This window comes from Mytilus trossulus, unplaced genomic scaffold (assembly GCF_036588685.1).
Source record: "Mytilus trossulus isolate FHL-02 unplaced genomic scaffold, PNRI_Mtr1.1.1.hap1 h1tg000024l__unscaffolded, whole genome shotgun sequence".
Classification (NCBI taxonomy): Eukaryota; Metazoa; Mollusca; class Bivalvia; order Mytilida; family Mytilidae; genus Mytilus; species Mytilus trossulus.
The window spans coordinates 6,452,084-6,470,980 of NW_026963290.1; the positions used below are offsets into that span (position 1 = coordinate 6,452,084).

The 18,897-nt window shown below is 31.6% G+C and overlaps 1 protein-coding gene and 1 long non-coding RNA gene across 2 annotated transcripts; both read right to left on the bottom strand.

The window, feature by feature from the left end:
• LOC134699079 (uncharacterized) lies at positions 1 to 1,812 on the bottom strand. The gene is made up of 2 exons (XM_063560766.1): positions 1,686 to 1,812; positions 1 to 653 (listed from the first exon to the last, which is right to left on the bottom strand). Exons 1-2 carry the CDS (start codon positions 1,810 to 1,812, stop codon positions 1 to 3), a joined length of 780 nt encoding a protein of 259 aa, XP_063416836.1.
• A 787-nt stretch (positions 1,813 to 2,599) lies between these two features.
• Positions 2,600 to 5,144, bottom strand: LOC134698994 (uncharacterized). Its single transcript, XR_010103516.1, has 2 exons — positions 4,984 to 5,144; positions 2,600 to 2,902 (listed from the first exon to the last, which is right to left on the bottom strand). It is a non-coding gene; the product is annotated as an uncharacterized LOC134698994 (long non-coding RNA).
• Positions 5,145 to 18,897: the final 13,753 nt, after the last annotated feature.

Genomic DNA, 18,897 nt, shown 5'->3' on the forward strand with positions numbered 1-18,897 from the left:
TTAATCCTCTTCATGTTCTTGAACACATAAGGCATCAACAAGGGACCTCAAACTTGTTCTATCTTTCGCGATTCTTTCTATTTGTTTCCAGGTGTATCCATGTCTTTTTATCTCTGCTGCTATATCTCTCCTCCATGTGCCTTTCGGTCTTCCAGGCTTTCTTTTCCCTTGCGGTGTCCATGTCAATACCTTTTTCACATGCCGGTTGTTATCCATTCGCAGTATATGTCCAATATATTTCCACCGCCTTCTCATGATCTCATTCACTATATTCTTCACACCTGTTCTTTCTGATAGTTCACTGTTTGAAATTACACTTGGCCATCTGATGTTAATTATTCGTCTCAAACAGCGTCCTTCGAATCCTCTAATTCGACTTTCTACTTTTTTGGTTGTTTTCCATGTTTCTGAACCGTACAACAGAACTGATCTTACATTGCTCACATACAATCTGATCTTTGTCTTTCTGGATATTTTGTTGTTTTTCCATATGTTATTCAGGTTTTTGAATGCAGAAGCTGCTTTGCCAATACGGATGTTAACTTCTTCTTCAATATTTCCTTCTGCATTTACTCTACTACCAAGATAATTAAATGAGTTTACTTGTTCTAGTTCTTTTCCATTCACTGTTATTGCTTTACTGTTCTTTGTACCTATAAAGACACACTATACACTATATATGCTAGTTTTTGATTTGCAAAAGGAACTTTTGAGCATGAGTATTATATCTAACATGTTCATTTAATCGTCGTACTACCATGTTTTAAAATGTAAAATAAATAATAAGATGTGTAATCCAAAAGGACAACTTTCCATCAGAGATCATATGATAAAGTAATTTACAATAAATGATGCATTCAACAGTGGCTAAAAACCAATTCCGAACAGAAAACTGTATAAAAGAGGGACGAAAGATACCAGAAGGACAGTCATACTCATAAATCGAAAATAAACTGACAACGCCATGGCAAAAAAATGAAAAAGGCAAACAGACAAACCATAGTACACATGACACAACATTGAAAACTTAAGAATAAACAACACGAACCCCAGCAAAAACTAGGGACGATCTCATGTGCTCCAGAAGGGTAAGCGGATCCTGCTCCACATGTGACACCCGTCGTTTCTTATGTGATTACAAATCCGGTATATAGTCTTATTTCGTGGTTAAATTCATGAAAGGGAAAGGGTGTGTAGTAACGACGTAAAGAACATATCCGATATCATTTGTGAAACGGTTATTCCATAATAGTCAACCAACTCAAGATTGCGTCCGTAAAATTTACGAATTGATGATTTCAACAATCCCCTTCCCTTTCATGAATGTGACCTACCGAACTAGACTATTTACCAGATTTTTTTATTACGTAAGCAACACGACAGGTGCCACATGTGGAGCAGGATCTGCTTACCCTTCCGGAGCACCTGAGATTGGTAGGCTCGTGTTGTTCTTTAGATTTCTATGTTGTTTTATGTGTACTATTGTTTGTCAGTTTGCCTTTTTCATTTTTAGCCATGGCGTTGTCAGTTTGTTTTAGATTTATAAGTTTGATTGTCCCTTTGGTATCTTTCGTCCCTCTTCTTTAATTTTAGTTTCTTGTTTTATACAATTCGGAGTTTAGTATGACATCCATTATCACTGTATTACTAGACTTATTTTTAAGATGCTAGCTAAAAAACCCTACGGAGTTTCTCGCTACATTGAAGACCCATTGATGGCCTTCGGCTATTGTCTGCACTATGGTCGGGTTGTTGTCTCTTTGTCACATTCCCCCTTTCCTTTCTGAATTTTATTGTATCTACGTTGTTCATTCTTTTTTATGAAACAAAGCAATACCAACTCGTTCAACTTGTCTTTTAGTTTGGTGTGGAATACTTGTGTAACGTGTAGAAAAGTCAAATGTTTTAATACTATTACAAGATGAAAGAGAGTTAGATTTTATGTATTCTAAAAGATCTTTGGAATTTTTAAGTATCCGCATCTGATTTACGCCACCTCTAGAAAAGGCAGTTTTTACAATAACTTTTAAATAGGATTCCCGACATGAAAAATGTAAATCAATTAAAACGAGCCAACGGCATGATTTATTGTGCAAACCAATAAACAATACATAACAAACAAAAAAATATCTTTAAAGATTTTTTCCATTGCGATCAAACATAACATGATAGCCTCCGTTAAACTTTTGTATAAACCATATAGAACTATTTGTTTGAACATATTTATTTATAGTGGATTGCTATTTTCAATAGCTTGATTGTAACCTCACCTTTGCTTTATTACAAAATATGTTACAGAGAAATTGTGCGTTTACCATGAGTAAGTTAAAATTATCTCATTTGTCGTAATGGCAATTGTTAATTGATCATTATTGTCAATTTCTATATGTAAGTCAAGTTTTTTTGGGGTTTTGTTTTAAATAGGATCATAATAAAAGATCCTGTTTATTTGAATGTTGAAATTAGCTCATTTAGCATTGCATTCTAAAGCCGGATAAGTGTGATTGTAAACACACTACACAAAACTACATGTGTGTTTTCATACAACACTTTCATATCAAATAATCTGACATCAAACATTCGTATAAAAAGGGGAACACACAATAGTAAGTTTTTTATTCAGTCATTAAAAACTCGTTATATAAAACATTCAACATATTTATCCATGATTACATGCATTAATGCACCAGGCCAGACCATCAGTACACCTTATTTGGCAGTGGCTCAGATGTTGCTTGTCATGGTACATTGTTGTACAGTTGGTCTCACAGGCATTAAAGGTATCGTCACATGGGCAGTAACATTTACTATGGTGACTTTGTGCGTAGTTGTCACGGCATGTCCATACATACGAAACACAAACAGCTGATAGAACAAGTAGAAAAACTTTTAAATTTGTCATCTGAAAAAAAAAAAATATAGAAGTAAAATTAAGTATCATCACAAACTATTATGCATCAACTATTCTGGATATTTTCAAATTTTCATCAATTTTTACATATTTTTTGGCTATTATCGTACAACATCACTATCCAACATGTTTTTTTTTTTCATATTTTCAAAGGACATGAAGTGGACCAATCTGAATAAATTTAACTTAAAAAAACTATAGGGAGGTGTTAATATAAAAAAGTGTTATCATAATTTGATGCTTTGTCGTGTCAAATTTCCCATGCTGTCAATAAATTTTGTAAATTAGTGATTGTTCTCTGTTTTAGTACAAATTGCATATAGTTTCAGCATTTTTGTTTTAAATTATTGAAAAATTTCATATCTAAGAATTTTGAAAAGGAAAAGCGAAAGGTGATGTACATTTGTTCATGTTTCTGGTAAAATATAGTTTCATACATTTGTACCACACAACCGTTTCCTAACAATTTGGCTAAAAATACTGACTTGATTGATAAAATATTTGAAAAATTATTACATGTATTCAAATATTTTATAATAAATACACATTCATCGAAAATTCATCGAGAGTGAAACGTCAGAAAAATACATCCTTAATTTGTTTTTGTTAACTACTAAAATTTCTTAATAAAATTAAAAGATCTGTCAAATGAATGTATAGTAATACATATAACATTAGGAGTATTATTAAGAAATTACTTTATATGAAAAATAAATCACTAGATAAAAATATTTTCTAGAGTTAACTTATTGCCTAAAATTAAGTTCGGCAATAGGCTGAATAATCATGATCAGATTTCAGTTATTAAGCTTAATGGCCTGAAAATTTCAGGCAATAACTTAATGCCTAGGCGTTAGCTTTTTGCCTAGGATTTAAGCTTAATGCCTAATTTCACTTATTGCCGCAAACATATACATGAATTTCAATTATAAGGTCATTTTCATAAATTTGTTGTTTACAAAAGCAGGCATAGATAACATTAGCCGTATTTAGAACAATTTTTTTGAACTTTGGTTCATAAATGGTCTCCAACTTTGTACTTGTTTGGCTTTCTAACTTTTATGACCTGAGCGTAACTGATGAGTCTTATGTACACGAAACGCGCGATTTGCGTATTAAATTATAAGCCTGGTACCTTTGATGACTATTGTCATATTATAGGTATTATTTTGCTAAACTCGTATATACGAATTACACAAGAACACTTTAGTAACTGTTACAAAAATGTAGTATGATGCGACAGAAATGATGAGTATATACTAATCAGACGGCTACTCAACGACACAAAAGCAGATATACTCATTGTAGTGCATTTCACACTATAATGCATTAGATAAATTTGAAAATGGAAGTGAAAATGTGGAATGTGTTCTGTAATTTTTTTTATTTTTTTTTATAATTGAGTGTTCATGAATAATTGAATGAATACATTTGCTTATGCAGAGTAATACAAAATTCACGTAGAGTTAAATAATTACATCATAATATCGATAAAAAGATAGAATACACATTTATTAGATTTTCCGTCCAAAAACAAAAGAATCACTAGACAGTTTTAGCTAGTAACATAATTTACCAATTATACTACTGTTACCTTTATTTATCAATGTACACCAATTACATGTTATGCCTAACCCTATTGCGCAATTCAACATCGACTGTTAGAGCTGTTAACGAAACAAAGAACACAACAATTAATGCCAATTTCACGCCAAATGAAGGTACCATACGTAAACCAGTATTGCGGTCAGCATTATAAGGAAGAAGGTTCGTGCAAATGATATAACCGTTGGGGAGGCTTTGTCCTTCAGTTTGTTGTGCCCTTCCAACCCGAAATTCATCTAAATAGATTTTGTTGCAAATTTACAGCTTGTATGCTATTGAAGCATCACGAGGAAAAGGCTTAAGAAGGAAACACATGCACTTTGGTTTATTGAGTTTTGTTCTACAGTTGGAATATGGTTAAAGTTTGAATTGGAACACGGATGAATCAAGATCAGAAGGCCCGAAGTATTTAAGAGCCTGGGATGCATATTAGTCATTTTAAACGAATAATCTATTCAATCACTTACCTTCTCAATTTGTTAGATAAATTAAGACTCCAAATGTAAGGTTTACGTGTGATTGTACAAGGTTGAAGCAGGTGGTATGGAATAGATATGGAATAGGAACACGGAATTTAAGTTTAAATGAAATGATAAGAACCGGTTTAGTACACCAGTTATTGACTTGACCACAGAATTCAAAGGTGACTCATGTACCAAATGTCATAATTCGACAAATAAATAATAATCATCAACTTGGTAACATTCTTGTATATCATTTAAACATTTTATATCTAGTCCTGTATTAAGGTAAATGAATGTACTTGTACACATATTGGTGGTCATACATTTGGTTATGTTAAAAAAGTATAATAAACAACATACAAAACTTCAATGAAAATTTAAAACAGAAAGTCCCTTTTGAATGACAAAATCAAAACCAAACATATCAAACGAAATAAAATAAAATCATATTTCATGGTATTTTCTCGTGTTCAAAGTAAAATCACAAAAAAACTAAACGCCAATGGAAATTCAAAACGGAAAGTCCCAAATAAAGATGATTATCAGTAACAAGAATCTTTACTTGAAGACCTTCATGCACTGTTTTGGAAGTTGATATAGAATATTCATCAACATGGTCTTGGTATATTTGAATGAACCTCTGAATGATTTGGGAAATGAAGATCCCACAGGCTGGTGAGTTTTGTATATTGTAACTTAGATGAGTGTCATTAATCATAAACGTCGTCTCGTTTATCATATATCCTGGTACTGAGATAACCAGCTTAGAATAATCGAAAATAGAGCAATAGTTGAACATTTTAACGCAATTCATGTCAAACGGTCTAGTTCACTGTTTGACGATGAAATTGGTAGTAAAACCATACATTCGCAATTGATTTCATTGAACTTATTATTATTTGTGGCTCAGATTTGTTTGTTTGTAAAAAATTGTATACTAGTATTCATTAAACTCAGTTGATCTTCACTGAGCTCTGAGGAATTTTCAGAAAATGAATAAAAATTATTATTCCATATTGGTAAAACTTTAGTAGGATTTTCTATAAAAATGTTTTTTCTCTAATAAATAAGCATATTCACCTGCGGAAAAAAGTATATTCACCGCGCAAAACATAGCGATCTCTTGCGTGTTTAACTTTGGTAAAACACGTTTTTTTGAAAAATTGGTTTAAGTAAATAAATTGCATTACATTCAATTCTCTCGGAATATTGAATAAACAATAACTGTCTTTTGTTTCGGTAAATATGTGGTTTTATTGATTTTTGAAAACTGATATTTACTTCGCTCGCTACACGCTACAATCAAAATTGATTATCAGACAATACTTAATCTGATCTTAATATTTTTTACTCAATGGCGGATTCGGTAATTTTGTAAAAGGGGTTCCTCACCCAGGCTAACGGGTTGTTCGTAAAAAAGGTCGGTTTAAACTGTATCTCCCATTCATAGATTTGTAATGATTGTCAGAAAAAAAACTCTGAATCCGCTACTGATTTACACTATTCATACAGTTATAAATAAGAAACACAAGGTTCTTAAATTGCGTTTGATAATTTCAAATTAATTTCATGAATTTTGTAAATTACTAGTTTAAAAGTGGACTAAACTCCACAATAACTAAATAGAGTTATAGTTAAATAATTTTGGATGTCATATCATAGACATTATTTTGTCATTTGACCATGACCACATCAACGTAATTTCATGATTTACGCTGATTTAAAACGGAATTTAGGATTAAATTATAATCCTGGTACTTACATGTACATGTAATTTTGTCATTTCTTTTTAAAGGGAGACGGATTTATATAAGTTTTTCTTATTTCCGAATCCCTGTATTTATATTGCATTATTATATTTCATGCACCTTTTTTGAATAAATATTGTTTGTTTAAACTAAAAAAATTTGTGAAAGCTTAGGAAAAAGAAAGAGTTTCTTACATTTTCTACCTTGATTTTAGAAAAAAAGCCATTTGCCAATGTAATAAAAAGGATGATAACTAAACAAAAAAAATCAAATACCGAAAAATATTCAACTCGTGCGTTTGTAAATTATTGTGTTGTCGCACAACGAGTTGGATATTTTTTTCTTTATTCCACTGCACATGTTTATGTTGATAGCGAAATCGACATATGACTGTCTGGGACTATCCCTCGTGATGTCGAACAAAGGTTCATATTTCCCTCTGAGTATCATATTCCCCTCTGAGTATCATATTCCCTTCTGAGTATTCTATTTCTCTCTGAACATCGGAACTTCAATGTATGACATTATACGCGGTTAATGTGTATAATGTTTTTAACGTATTGAACGGATAATGTTTAAGACTATCGTTGTTAATTTCTTGATTAGTTATACAAACATCTAAATAAGAAATAAAAACTATGTTTCTAAACATTCTATGTTCCGGAAGTACACACATGGAATAAAACATTCATTTTCCTTAGGTTAGGGAGATAAAAAGATTTTCCCACCTTCGAAAAGACATATTTTCCTCGGGCGATGCTCTCGTAATAAACTTTGTTGGATGAAAAAATCTTCATACCCCCCTCAGTCATGGTAAATAAATGTATAATGTGTGGTGTATACTAATTTGATAGCAAATCAAAAACAAAAAAATCCTACAAAAGGCAGCAGACACTCTTCATATTTTGACAGGTGTCTGAAGAATATTCCCGCGAGAGTAAAAAAGGCGCGAATACATTTTACAGAAACAATCACAAACAATGATAAAAAACATAATTCTACATATGTAAGAAATCATTAAGATATGACGGCATGTAAATGGATTAACACTGTTACGAGACCCAACTTGTAACGGTTGCTAAACTCTGCGGTAATAAACTATATTTATCACAGCTCAACACTCCCTTACAAACCTGTTTTTGTCGATCACGAAATCGTTATTAAAACTGTTACTATGATATAGATTTCGAATATAGAATTCTTCATTTTTCTAAGTCCTTCTAAGATAGGTATATTGGTTTTCTTTCTAGACAATTTAAATTGTTCGTTTTATTTTATTATAGATAAAATTATAACAATACGAATTAAATGAAGCCTTAAACCATATCACAATTTCTTATATCTATTGGTTGCTTAACAACATATACCTCGTTATCTTAAAGCCCAACAAGTGATCATGTAACTTACTGTCCAAAGCAATGAAAATTGTCTTCATATGTCTTTATATTGTTTAAGGGAGGCGAACTTGATAGATTCTGCTAAACATCTTACATTTCTATATCTCACAAAAAAAATTGAAAGTCACATCGAGGTTTAGTTAGTTATCAAAAGTACCAGGATTATAATTTTATACGCCAGACGCGCGTTTCGTCTACATAAGACTCATCAGTGACGCTCAGATCAAAATAGTTAAAAAGCCAAACAAATACAAAGTTGAAGAGCATTGAGGACCCAAAATTCCAAAAAGTTGTGCCGAATACGGCTAAGGTAATCTACTCCTGGGGTAAGAAAATCCTTAGTTTTTCGAATAATTCAAAGTTTTGTAAACAGAAAATTTATAAAAATGACCATATAATTGATATTCATGTCAACACCGAAGTGCTGACTACTGGGCTGGTGATACCCTCGGGGACGAAACGTCCACCAGCAGTGGCATCGACCCAGTGGTGTAAATAGTTATCAAAAGTACCAGGATTATAATTTTATACGCCAGACGCGCGTTTCGTCTACATAAGACTCATCAGTGACGCTCAGATCAAAATAGTTAAAAAGCCAAACAAATACAAAGTTGAAGAGCATTGAGGACTCAAAATTCCAAAAAGTTGTGCCGAATACGGCTAAGGTAATCTACTCCTGGGGTAAGAAAATCCTTAGTTTTTCGAATAATTCAAAGTTTTGTAAACAGAAAATTTATAAAAATGACCATATAATTGATATTCATGTCAACACCGAAGTGCTGACTACTGGGCTGGTGATACCCTCGGGGACGAAACGTCCACCAGCAGTGGCATCGACCCAGTGGTGTAAATAGTTATCAAAAGTACCAGGATTATAATTTTATACGCCAGACGCGCGTTTCGTCTACATAAGACTCATCAGTGACGCTCAGATCAAAATAGTTAAAAAGCCAAACAAATACAAAGTTGAAGAGCATTGAGGACCCAAAATTCCAAAAAGTTGTGCCGAATACGGCTAAGGTAATCTACTCCTGGGGTAAGAAAATCCTTAGACTCTGCGGCGTTCACACAAGTATTAAGTATAACATTTGGCTGTTTTGGCTATTTATTTAAGGTATGTTTGACATATTGCTCTTCAACGATTTTCGGTATTTATCCATCTTTGGATTTTAAATGTTTGGCTTAGAGTGTTCCTGGTGAAGGTAAATCCAGAAAAAGCGTTTAGGACGCAATAAACTATTTAACGTGTTGTTTTCCCTTTTTTACATCACTGGGTCGACACCTCTGCTGGTGAACTATCATTCCCCGATGGTATCATCAGCTCAGTAGTAAGTGCTTCAGTCCTGACATGCTTTAACTAGCTCTACTAAATTGTCCGTTTATAAATTTTAAAATTATCATAAAACTAAGGTTTCAACTCCCACAGACAAAGTTGGCTTTAGATGAATTTGGCTATTTATTTTAGGTATTTTTGACATATAGCTCTTTAAAGATTTCGGTACTTATCCATTTTCGGATTTCAAATGTTTGGCTTTGAGCGTTCCTGATGAAGGTAAATCCAGGAAAGCGCTTCGGACGCAATGAATTAATTAACGTGTTGTTTTCCATTTTTTGTCATCCGATGTGTGTTTTATTCATTACTGAATAAAATTGAGAAAGGGAATGCTGAATCTGTCAAAGCGACAACAACCCGACCATAGAACAGACAACAGCTGGAGGCCACCAATGGGTCTTCAATGTAGCGAGAATTCTCGCACCCGTAGGTGTCCTTCAACTGGCCCCTAAAAAATATGTATACTAGTAGTGATAATGAACGTCATACTAAACTCCGATTTGTAACAAGAAACTAAAATTAAAAATCATAAAAGACTAACAAAGGCCAGAGGCTCCTGACTTTGGACAGGCGCAAAATTTCGGCGGGGTTAAACATGTTTATGAGATCTCAACCCTCCCCCTAAACCTCTAGACCATGTAGAAAAGTAAACGCATAACAATACGCACATTAAAATTCAGTTCCAGAGAAGTCCGAGATAAGGCCGTTTGATACATAGAGGTAGTAGCTGTTAAGTCAGTATGTAAAGAGCTGTACTTTACATTATGAATCATGTTAGTGCGAAAAACATTGGTAATGATTTGATAATACCCGCCAGAACTAACAGTCTCACAGAAGCGGTATCGACTTGAGTTATATAATGCATAGATATTCGTTGTTTATAAATACATGTAAAAAGTAAAATCACAAAATAAACCTGAACTCTAAGGAAAATTAAAAAAGGAAAGTGCCTTATCAAATGGCAAAATCAGACACTCAAACACACCAAACGGATGAATAGAACTGTCATATTCTTGAATGTAAACAAAAGGATACTATCTTAATAAGAATATATTTTACATAAATTCTTCACGATTTAAAGACATGAACTCCTACGATTGCATTGATAGAAATATTATCCAGGGGATATGTGTTTTCATTTATGATTATATAGACGAAGCCTTCAAAAATGTATTCATATTATTGTACAGGAAAAACAAAACAACACGATAATTTCAATTATTGAACCTTACACAAGTGCATGTTTGATTTCCTTAAATGCAGAGGCTTGAACAGAATTAAATCATCGATCACAAACAATGACCAGAAGACAATGAACTCTCAAGCACTTTATTATGTAACTTATTTTTCCCCGAGGGTAAAAATTAAGAAAAATTAAGGAATATCGGAAAAGAAATGATATAAAAACGTTAGCGTTTTGTACTGATGCATGAAGTTTCACCTTATGATATTAACCAATAGTTATGATTTTATGTAATTCTACATTTATGTAAAGTACCGACGACGAGGATAACCAGACATTCAACATTAAAATATTATATAAGACATTTACTTTATATAATGATTGTTTCTATCATTTTATGAGTCACATTATGCTCACAAGACTGGGTTATATGTAGATCAGACAATATATAAAAACATGCCACTAAACACGTACAAGATGTGTGGTCTCGATAAAAAGTTAAATCTCAAAAATATTGTAGAAGGGCAAAATCAAAAGCTGAAACAAATCGAAAACATTTTTTTTACTGATACTTGGATCTTTAAAAGTTGTCACACATTTTCTTCACATATACCCTGTTATATGGCGATAATGCTAGAATAGGTTACTAGGTAACATATTGTATCTCGGAATTCCTTATCAGGAGAAATTGTAACTTGCCTGTTTGAACTTTAGTTTTGTCGCCTAGTTTTGTCGCCTATGTGGATGATTTAGAATTACTGTTTGTCTTGACATTTGAAAGTTATTGCGGATAAGACTAAGAAGCTATATTTTAGTGCGTTTATATCAGTGCTAGACAGATACACGCTATGCAATAACTTATATCGTTACAAATAAGTATGTAAGAATTAATTTCAGAAATAGACCAAGATTTAAAATAGTCAAAAAAATTATATAGAATTTATAAAAAATAATAAATTGTTCATCCCACTACGCGATTGAATAATTTTGACGTTTGTAGTTCAACGTTTTTGTCTAATTCATAAAAGAAATATATCATAATGACGTATAATAGACCAATTTCATACTGACGGGATCTTTCAAAGTATAGAGTCACGTTATAAGAATAAAAGAAATACAAAAAGTCGCAAATACAACACACACCAGCTAAAAATGAAAGATAAATTAAAAAAATACTGAGCCACACCAAACGAATATTAAATAAAACAATCCAACAGTAAAAGTAATATTAATAATAGAACAAAGAAAAATGAAAGAACAATAGAACACGCTATTTAGATGATAAACAACATCAGTACGCATAATCTATACATCAAAAAGAAAAATCACAAAAATACTGAACTCCGAGGAAAATTCAAAAAGAAAAGTCCTCAATCAAATGGCAAAATCTAAAGTTCAAACACATCAAACGAATTGATAACAACTGTCATATTCATGACTTGGTTCAGAAATAGACCGATATTTAAAATACTAGACCATTATGTATTTTTTTGTGAAGTTGATATATATCAACAAGGTCTTGGTACCTTCGGAAAATTTAGTTGTTAGCAACTATAGGACAGCATACGGCATACGTTATAATGTGTATAAAGCTATAAGATAAAACAAACAACATTGGAGCCAACGACCCGATTAATTTAAAAAAGCAGTAAACGTTAAATAAATCCAACAGGCAGCAACAAACGCCCACTACTGATAAACAGGTTTCTGACTTGGAATAGACCTATACGGAATGAGACGGTGTTTTGAAATTTTGAAACACGTTTATACATCTATTTATTTATAGCCAAACTTCACTCTGTTCAGTCATATTTTCATATAACAATGTTGCTTACGAACCCTTTTTACAAAAACGGATTTTACATTTACTTTACCATAATATTAATGTACTTCCTTTAACCGAATAAGCTAAATCAAATAAATAAGATACTATTTTGCAAGAGATTTTTTCTTCTTCAAATCCGTTGACAATTAACTTAAGATATACCAATTAGACATAATTATAGATTATAAAGGGCAAAATACAGTCTTCAAAAAAGGATTGTCTATAATGCATAACATGATTTAAATAACTATGAGTGTAAACAGTCGCAAATAGATTTAACGAAAACTATCAATAATTATCATTAACACAAAAATTCTTCAGCTATACAAATAATTACAAGATAATAGCAGACAATTACTGATAGGATTCCGGACATGGGACAGACCTTAACTTTTGCAGGAATAAATTAGTTTTTTTGATGCTTAACCGTTAAATATTAATGTAATTTTGATCTATTTGATTTAAACGGCTTACTCAAATAACTTCATTTTGCCTGAACGTATAAAATTTTGTTTTTTTGTTTTTTTTTTATTTCAAATTGTTTCTTGCGACCGGTGATTTGTGTTTAAAGTTAAAAAAAATTTAAATTATGTTGTTTGTATAATATTTTTTTTAGATAGAAGTTTAACAGGAAGTAATAATCGAAATTCAATTCACAAAACCTTGTCAATTTAGAATTCCGCTACAAGTCTAACATGGCTATTTAAAGAATCATTTTTATAATGCGCAGTTTATGGAAAAATAGTTCACGGGCATTTGAATAATTTCTTGTGGGTTTAAGTAGCATGTAGAGTTCTGATGATATACCGTAGCAATGTCATGAAATACTGAAGTACATTATTTTATATAATGATATCAAAGCAGACAGAAGACTTAAGTCAGCATGGGTTATTACAGTCTCAGACAATCGAAGATAGTTTTCAACCTGAATCATTTCAGAACAAGGATGTTATTACTGGAGCTTCCAATTTAAATGTTATATGTTCTGGATAAAAGTATTATATAAACTTATCATAAATAGCAGGGTTGAAATGTAGTATTTGCTTCAGGCAGGCGTCTCGTCTCCAAAATATTCATCAGGGACGATCGAAAAAAAAGATGCAAAATAAAGTACAAGGTTAAAGTCTAAAAAAATTTGAAGAGCATCGAGGCCCACAAATATGTTTTGCCAAATGCAGCTAAGGTGATCTATTCCTTAGGTAGAAAAGCCACAGTATTTCAAACATTCAACGTTTTGTAAATAGTAATGATAATTTATGTCAACACAAAACTCCACCAGCTGTAGCAGCGATACAGAAATGAAGATACTTATAACACTTTGTTGTTACATGCTGTTATAAATAGAGTTATTCAATGTTGATAAAATATCAGTAGGGTTTTCTATATGAACGGGATTTTGAATAAATAAGCATATTGACCTGCGGAAAAACAATATTCACCGTGCAAAACGTCGCTTGCTTTTACGTGCATAATTTTGGTAAAAACGTCAGATGTACAATTGGTTTTGGTGAATATTTGCCATTACACACATTTCTCTCGAAATATGGAATAAAACAATTACTGTCTTTTGTTTCGGTAAATATTTAATTCACCATTTTCTACATTTGAAAATGCCTGCTCCAAGTCAGGAATATGACAGTTCTTGTCCATTCGTTTTTTTATGTGTTTTGATATTTGATTTTGCCATGTGATTATGACTTTCCTCTTAGTTCAGTATTTTTGTGATTTTACTTTTAAATTGACTTTTGGAAAACTGATATTCACTTTGGCTGTTGGCCTCAACGAATATCAGTTTTTCAAAGGTCAATAAAACGACATATTTACCTAAAAAAAGACTGTATTTGTATAATATTTTAATGTGATGTTCACTATTAAATGTATGAATAAAAAAATTAAAACATGTTTTCGTTTTTGAATTTCGTTGCTTGTCTTAAAATATGGAAACTTTTCAATAATTTTATGTCATATGCCAAATACTGAAATTATCAAAAATCATTTTCGTCAAGTCTACAGTACGTAATAAACATTCACCGATAAGTCTACTGTGAACTCTTCAATTTTCTACAACTATACTCAAGAATAACTTATGGTATTAAATGTACGTAAGAAAAGTCGCATAGGACAATAATTAATCATTAATGAAGAAGATGTCCAAAACTTTTTGTGCCCAGTGGTACCGTAGGAATGTTTTTTGTAAAAATTGACTTGAAAAATGCACTGTACAAACCTTAAATCATTGATGAAAAAGGTCACCTAGAACAACAATTCCTACGGCTAACTCAAACGACGTAGAGTATCTATAACTAATAATATATTAATGACGTGCTAGGTTTGTTGGAACTAATAGTACGATTTTTACTCTGTACAATTCTGCTAGAGGGCATATAATCATTATCATTTTTTAAGGTTCGTAGATCTCAGACAATATTCGAACATGTATACTTAAATTGAAACCTTCAAAGTAGGATTTGATTTCCTTTAAATTAACCCATTTTCATTACCATACATATACAGCTTTATAATCATTTCGTATGACTATTTACACATCAATAACGCATTTTACAGTTGCAAACACATGCGCATGATTTACATACCCCTTTCTTTTTATAGCAGGCACTTTACATGATGGTCATATCCTATACAACGAAATGTAGTTAAGAATATTGTCTGCTATTATGTGATCATGTAGGAAAAAATACAGAATTGGGACAATTTGAAATGTATAATAATTCGTTCCATTATAGTTATCTTAATGTTGATAATAAAATTGAGAAAGGCATAACCCTATTACAAAGTAAACTATTAAACCTACTGAACTTCTAAACGGAAAGTCCCTAAGCAAATGGGAAAATAAAAAACTCAAGCATAATAATCAAATGAATAATAACTGTAATATTCGTAACTTTGTACCGGAATTTTCTTACGTAAAAACGGTAGATTAAACCCACAAGCTCGATGAAACCGATATCAGATCTTTATGCGATGAAGCCAAATTTAAGTTACATCATGAGCTGCACCTGACCTTTCAGAATATGATATATATTTATTTATTTATACAATCTAAATTAAAAACATCGTTAAAACTTATGATTGCGTGGGATAAAAACCGTAATATTTATACGTTTGCATGTAGAACAAATTTCATTGTAGAGGGATCTAAATAAAGCACAAACAACATTTTCCAAAGGACCAAAAAAGTGAAAAAGTATGATTTAACATAATGTATATGTAAACAGCTGTTATATTAAACATCAAACTTCTGTTTATAGATACATGTTGAATATTTCACAGCTTTGGTTTAAGGATGTTTGCTTGTCGTGTATGGAATTTTCGTCAGATTTTCGGAATCCTTTGGTTTTATCCATTTGAATGCCTTTAAAAATGTTGCCCATTGACCATCAAATTCTCAAACATACCAAACGAATGGATGAAAACTCTCATATTCCCGACTTGGTAAAGGCATTTCTTTGTATAGACAATGGTGGATGAAACCTGGTTTTATCACTGGTTTAACATCTCACTTGTATGACATTCGCTAAATATTTCATTACATTGACAAAAAGGTATCACAGATACCAGGATTTATAACATGTATAAGATATATAAGAACAAAACAAACAGACATTATAGGTATAAATGTAAAGCCAAATGGACACTATAGTTTCTGTTAAACAATGTTCAGAATGACAAAAATATTACTTTCAGGAATCATTTAGTTATAACTCGGATGACATTGGATTGTTAGGAAACACAAGCAATATGTCAACGTTAAGGAGCAATGCATCATTAGGAGACAAATCAACTACCAAGAGTGTTCTGCAAAGGCTAATGACATTTCAAACCACACCATATGCCTACTATGTCTGGGTTACTAATTTAGAATACAAAATATTTTACATTTTTAAAAGGCGTTTTTAGTTCATACGTAATTAATTAAGTATGAATGACTCTTCATTAATTCTGTCTGTTTTATTTCCCTTCCTTGTTTTTTCTCCTATTATCAATACTTATGTCATTTCATAATATATTTTGTAATTTATTGAATTAAGTATTAAAGGTAGATGTTTAATTATGTTAAATTCGTTTGTTCAAAACTTTAAAACAAAATTAAGAAACAAATCTTAGAAATTTTCATACACACATGCGTATACTAGAGCACATCAAGTATCACTTTCGGGTTGTATCACCGTTGTATATGACTGCATATAGTTACCTAAGGTACCAGCATTATAATTTGATACGACAGACGCGCGTTTCGTCTACAAAAGACTCATCAATTACGCTCAGATCTAAATAGTTATAATTATAATGTTATTATTTAAAAACTCATCAAATATATTAGATTCCCAATTTGGTTCGCAAGACGAAAGTTTCATATCAGTCCAATTTGGATGAGAACAGTCGGAAACCCAAATCGAATACGACAGGATAATCACTTGGCTCGTGAAACAGTTGGGAACAACAAGCCCACCAGCAATGAAATCGGTCCCGTACCAACTTACCAATTTCAAATAAACCACGCAAATAGTGTGTTAAGTCTACGTAAGATCCATTAGTGGTGATCAAACAAAACAGTTTAAAAATTAAAAAAAATATGATGTTCAAAAACTATAAAAATAAACAAAGTTCCGAAAATTTGAGATAATAAATGCTAAGGCGGTCTAATTTTTTTTAGATAGCATAGATTTAGTGTCTCGAATATTTTAACAATTTATAAACAGATTTTCTTCATATATTTGCCATATCCTGATTTTTATAACATTTCAAGACTGTATATTTTAGATATGACGAGTGTATCTAAAGTGGTTTCAGAAAAAAAATAAAACATGTAAGCAGCTATAATTTTTTCTGACCATATTCATTATTGGTTTTTGGATCTTTTTAATATTTAAAGAACCGTGCTATGGTGTAAAATGTATAACCTAAGACATTTTATGGTCGCATATTGTTCAAAAACAGTAAAAATATGAGGTGTCAGATATTAATGGGACATTAAGATTTCATAAGTCAAAGAAAAACTGACAACTCCAAGTGATTAAAACGAGAACCGACGATTAGTGAAAAAAAAACCAGACAAAACTTATCATATTTATCAATTTGTCTGTTTGCCTTTATATTTTTTAACCATGGCTTTGTCAGTTTATTTTCAGTTTATGAATTTGACTGTCCCTCTGGTTTCTTTTGCCCCTCTATCATCTGAAGTAACCCAGGATTTGGAAGTGTAACGACTTATGAGTTTCAGTGTCTTTTGCATCTCTTGTAAGACTGGGCAACGCAAAACACATAAAAAACTTCAATTGTTTTTAAAAGATTTTCTACTGTGATATCTGCATTTTTGACTTTAGTATACAATGAATAAAGAACATCATTCATTGTATAAGGGATACTATACACGAGAGAATTGGAAGATTTACCATAGTTTTAAACTCTAAACACTATTCAGATGTAAGAAAATGTACAAAAATAGGCTGCATGCACGTCGGTGAATACGATTGTTTTAGTTTCTGAATAAACTTTATGAAACAATCAGTTTTGTTTTATCTAATTAAGCTTTTGTTTTTTTTTAATTTAATGTAGAACATGACGTCATAAAACTGTCTCTTGATTTGAACATATGTTTTCAGGGTTCAATGAACTACATCAACAATTTTATAACTTCATTTCCTTTAAACAATAAATTATGATCTATTCAGGTGTATTTGAATTTTAAATTTTCATTGCCTGTTTTGGATTCATTTGAATTATGAATTTTATATTATATGATACATTCTAACGATTTGATCTGCGTTTTACATTAAAATCATATATTCCAAGATAGATTTCAAATTAAATTCAATTTTCGCCTACCCTTAGCCCTTCATGGGTTGGTAACTGATAGAAGCCGTGAGCTTATATTTTCAGCCATCTCTTCTAATTATGTCTTGTCTTTTATTCTCAAACTTTAAACGTTATAAAAAATCACTAGAACGAAACTATACGTGCGAGTTATAGCTTCTCATCATACAAGATGCAGGTCACAACATAGGTTGTCTCCAAGAAATAACCCATTGATAATCTAAATACCAGTTAAAGAAAGTGAAACTCAATTAGTTTAATGGTGTTGACTGAAAATAAGTGTTTCATTTTGATATGAATACATGTTAGTTGGTAAACAAATAAAAGAAACAGTAGTATACCGATGTTCAAAAACATTAATCGCTTGAGAAAAAACAAATATGGGTCACAAAACAAAATCGAAACACATCAACTATAACATGTATAAGAGGAAAACAAAGGAACACAATTAATACCAAAGTGCAACAAAACAATCATCAAGGCACACATAAACGAACTACATGTATTTGAGAACAACTGTTATATTCCCGGATTGGTACAGGACATGTTAAGAAAACATGGTCGGTTGAACCTAGTTTACAGGAAGGCGAAACCTC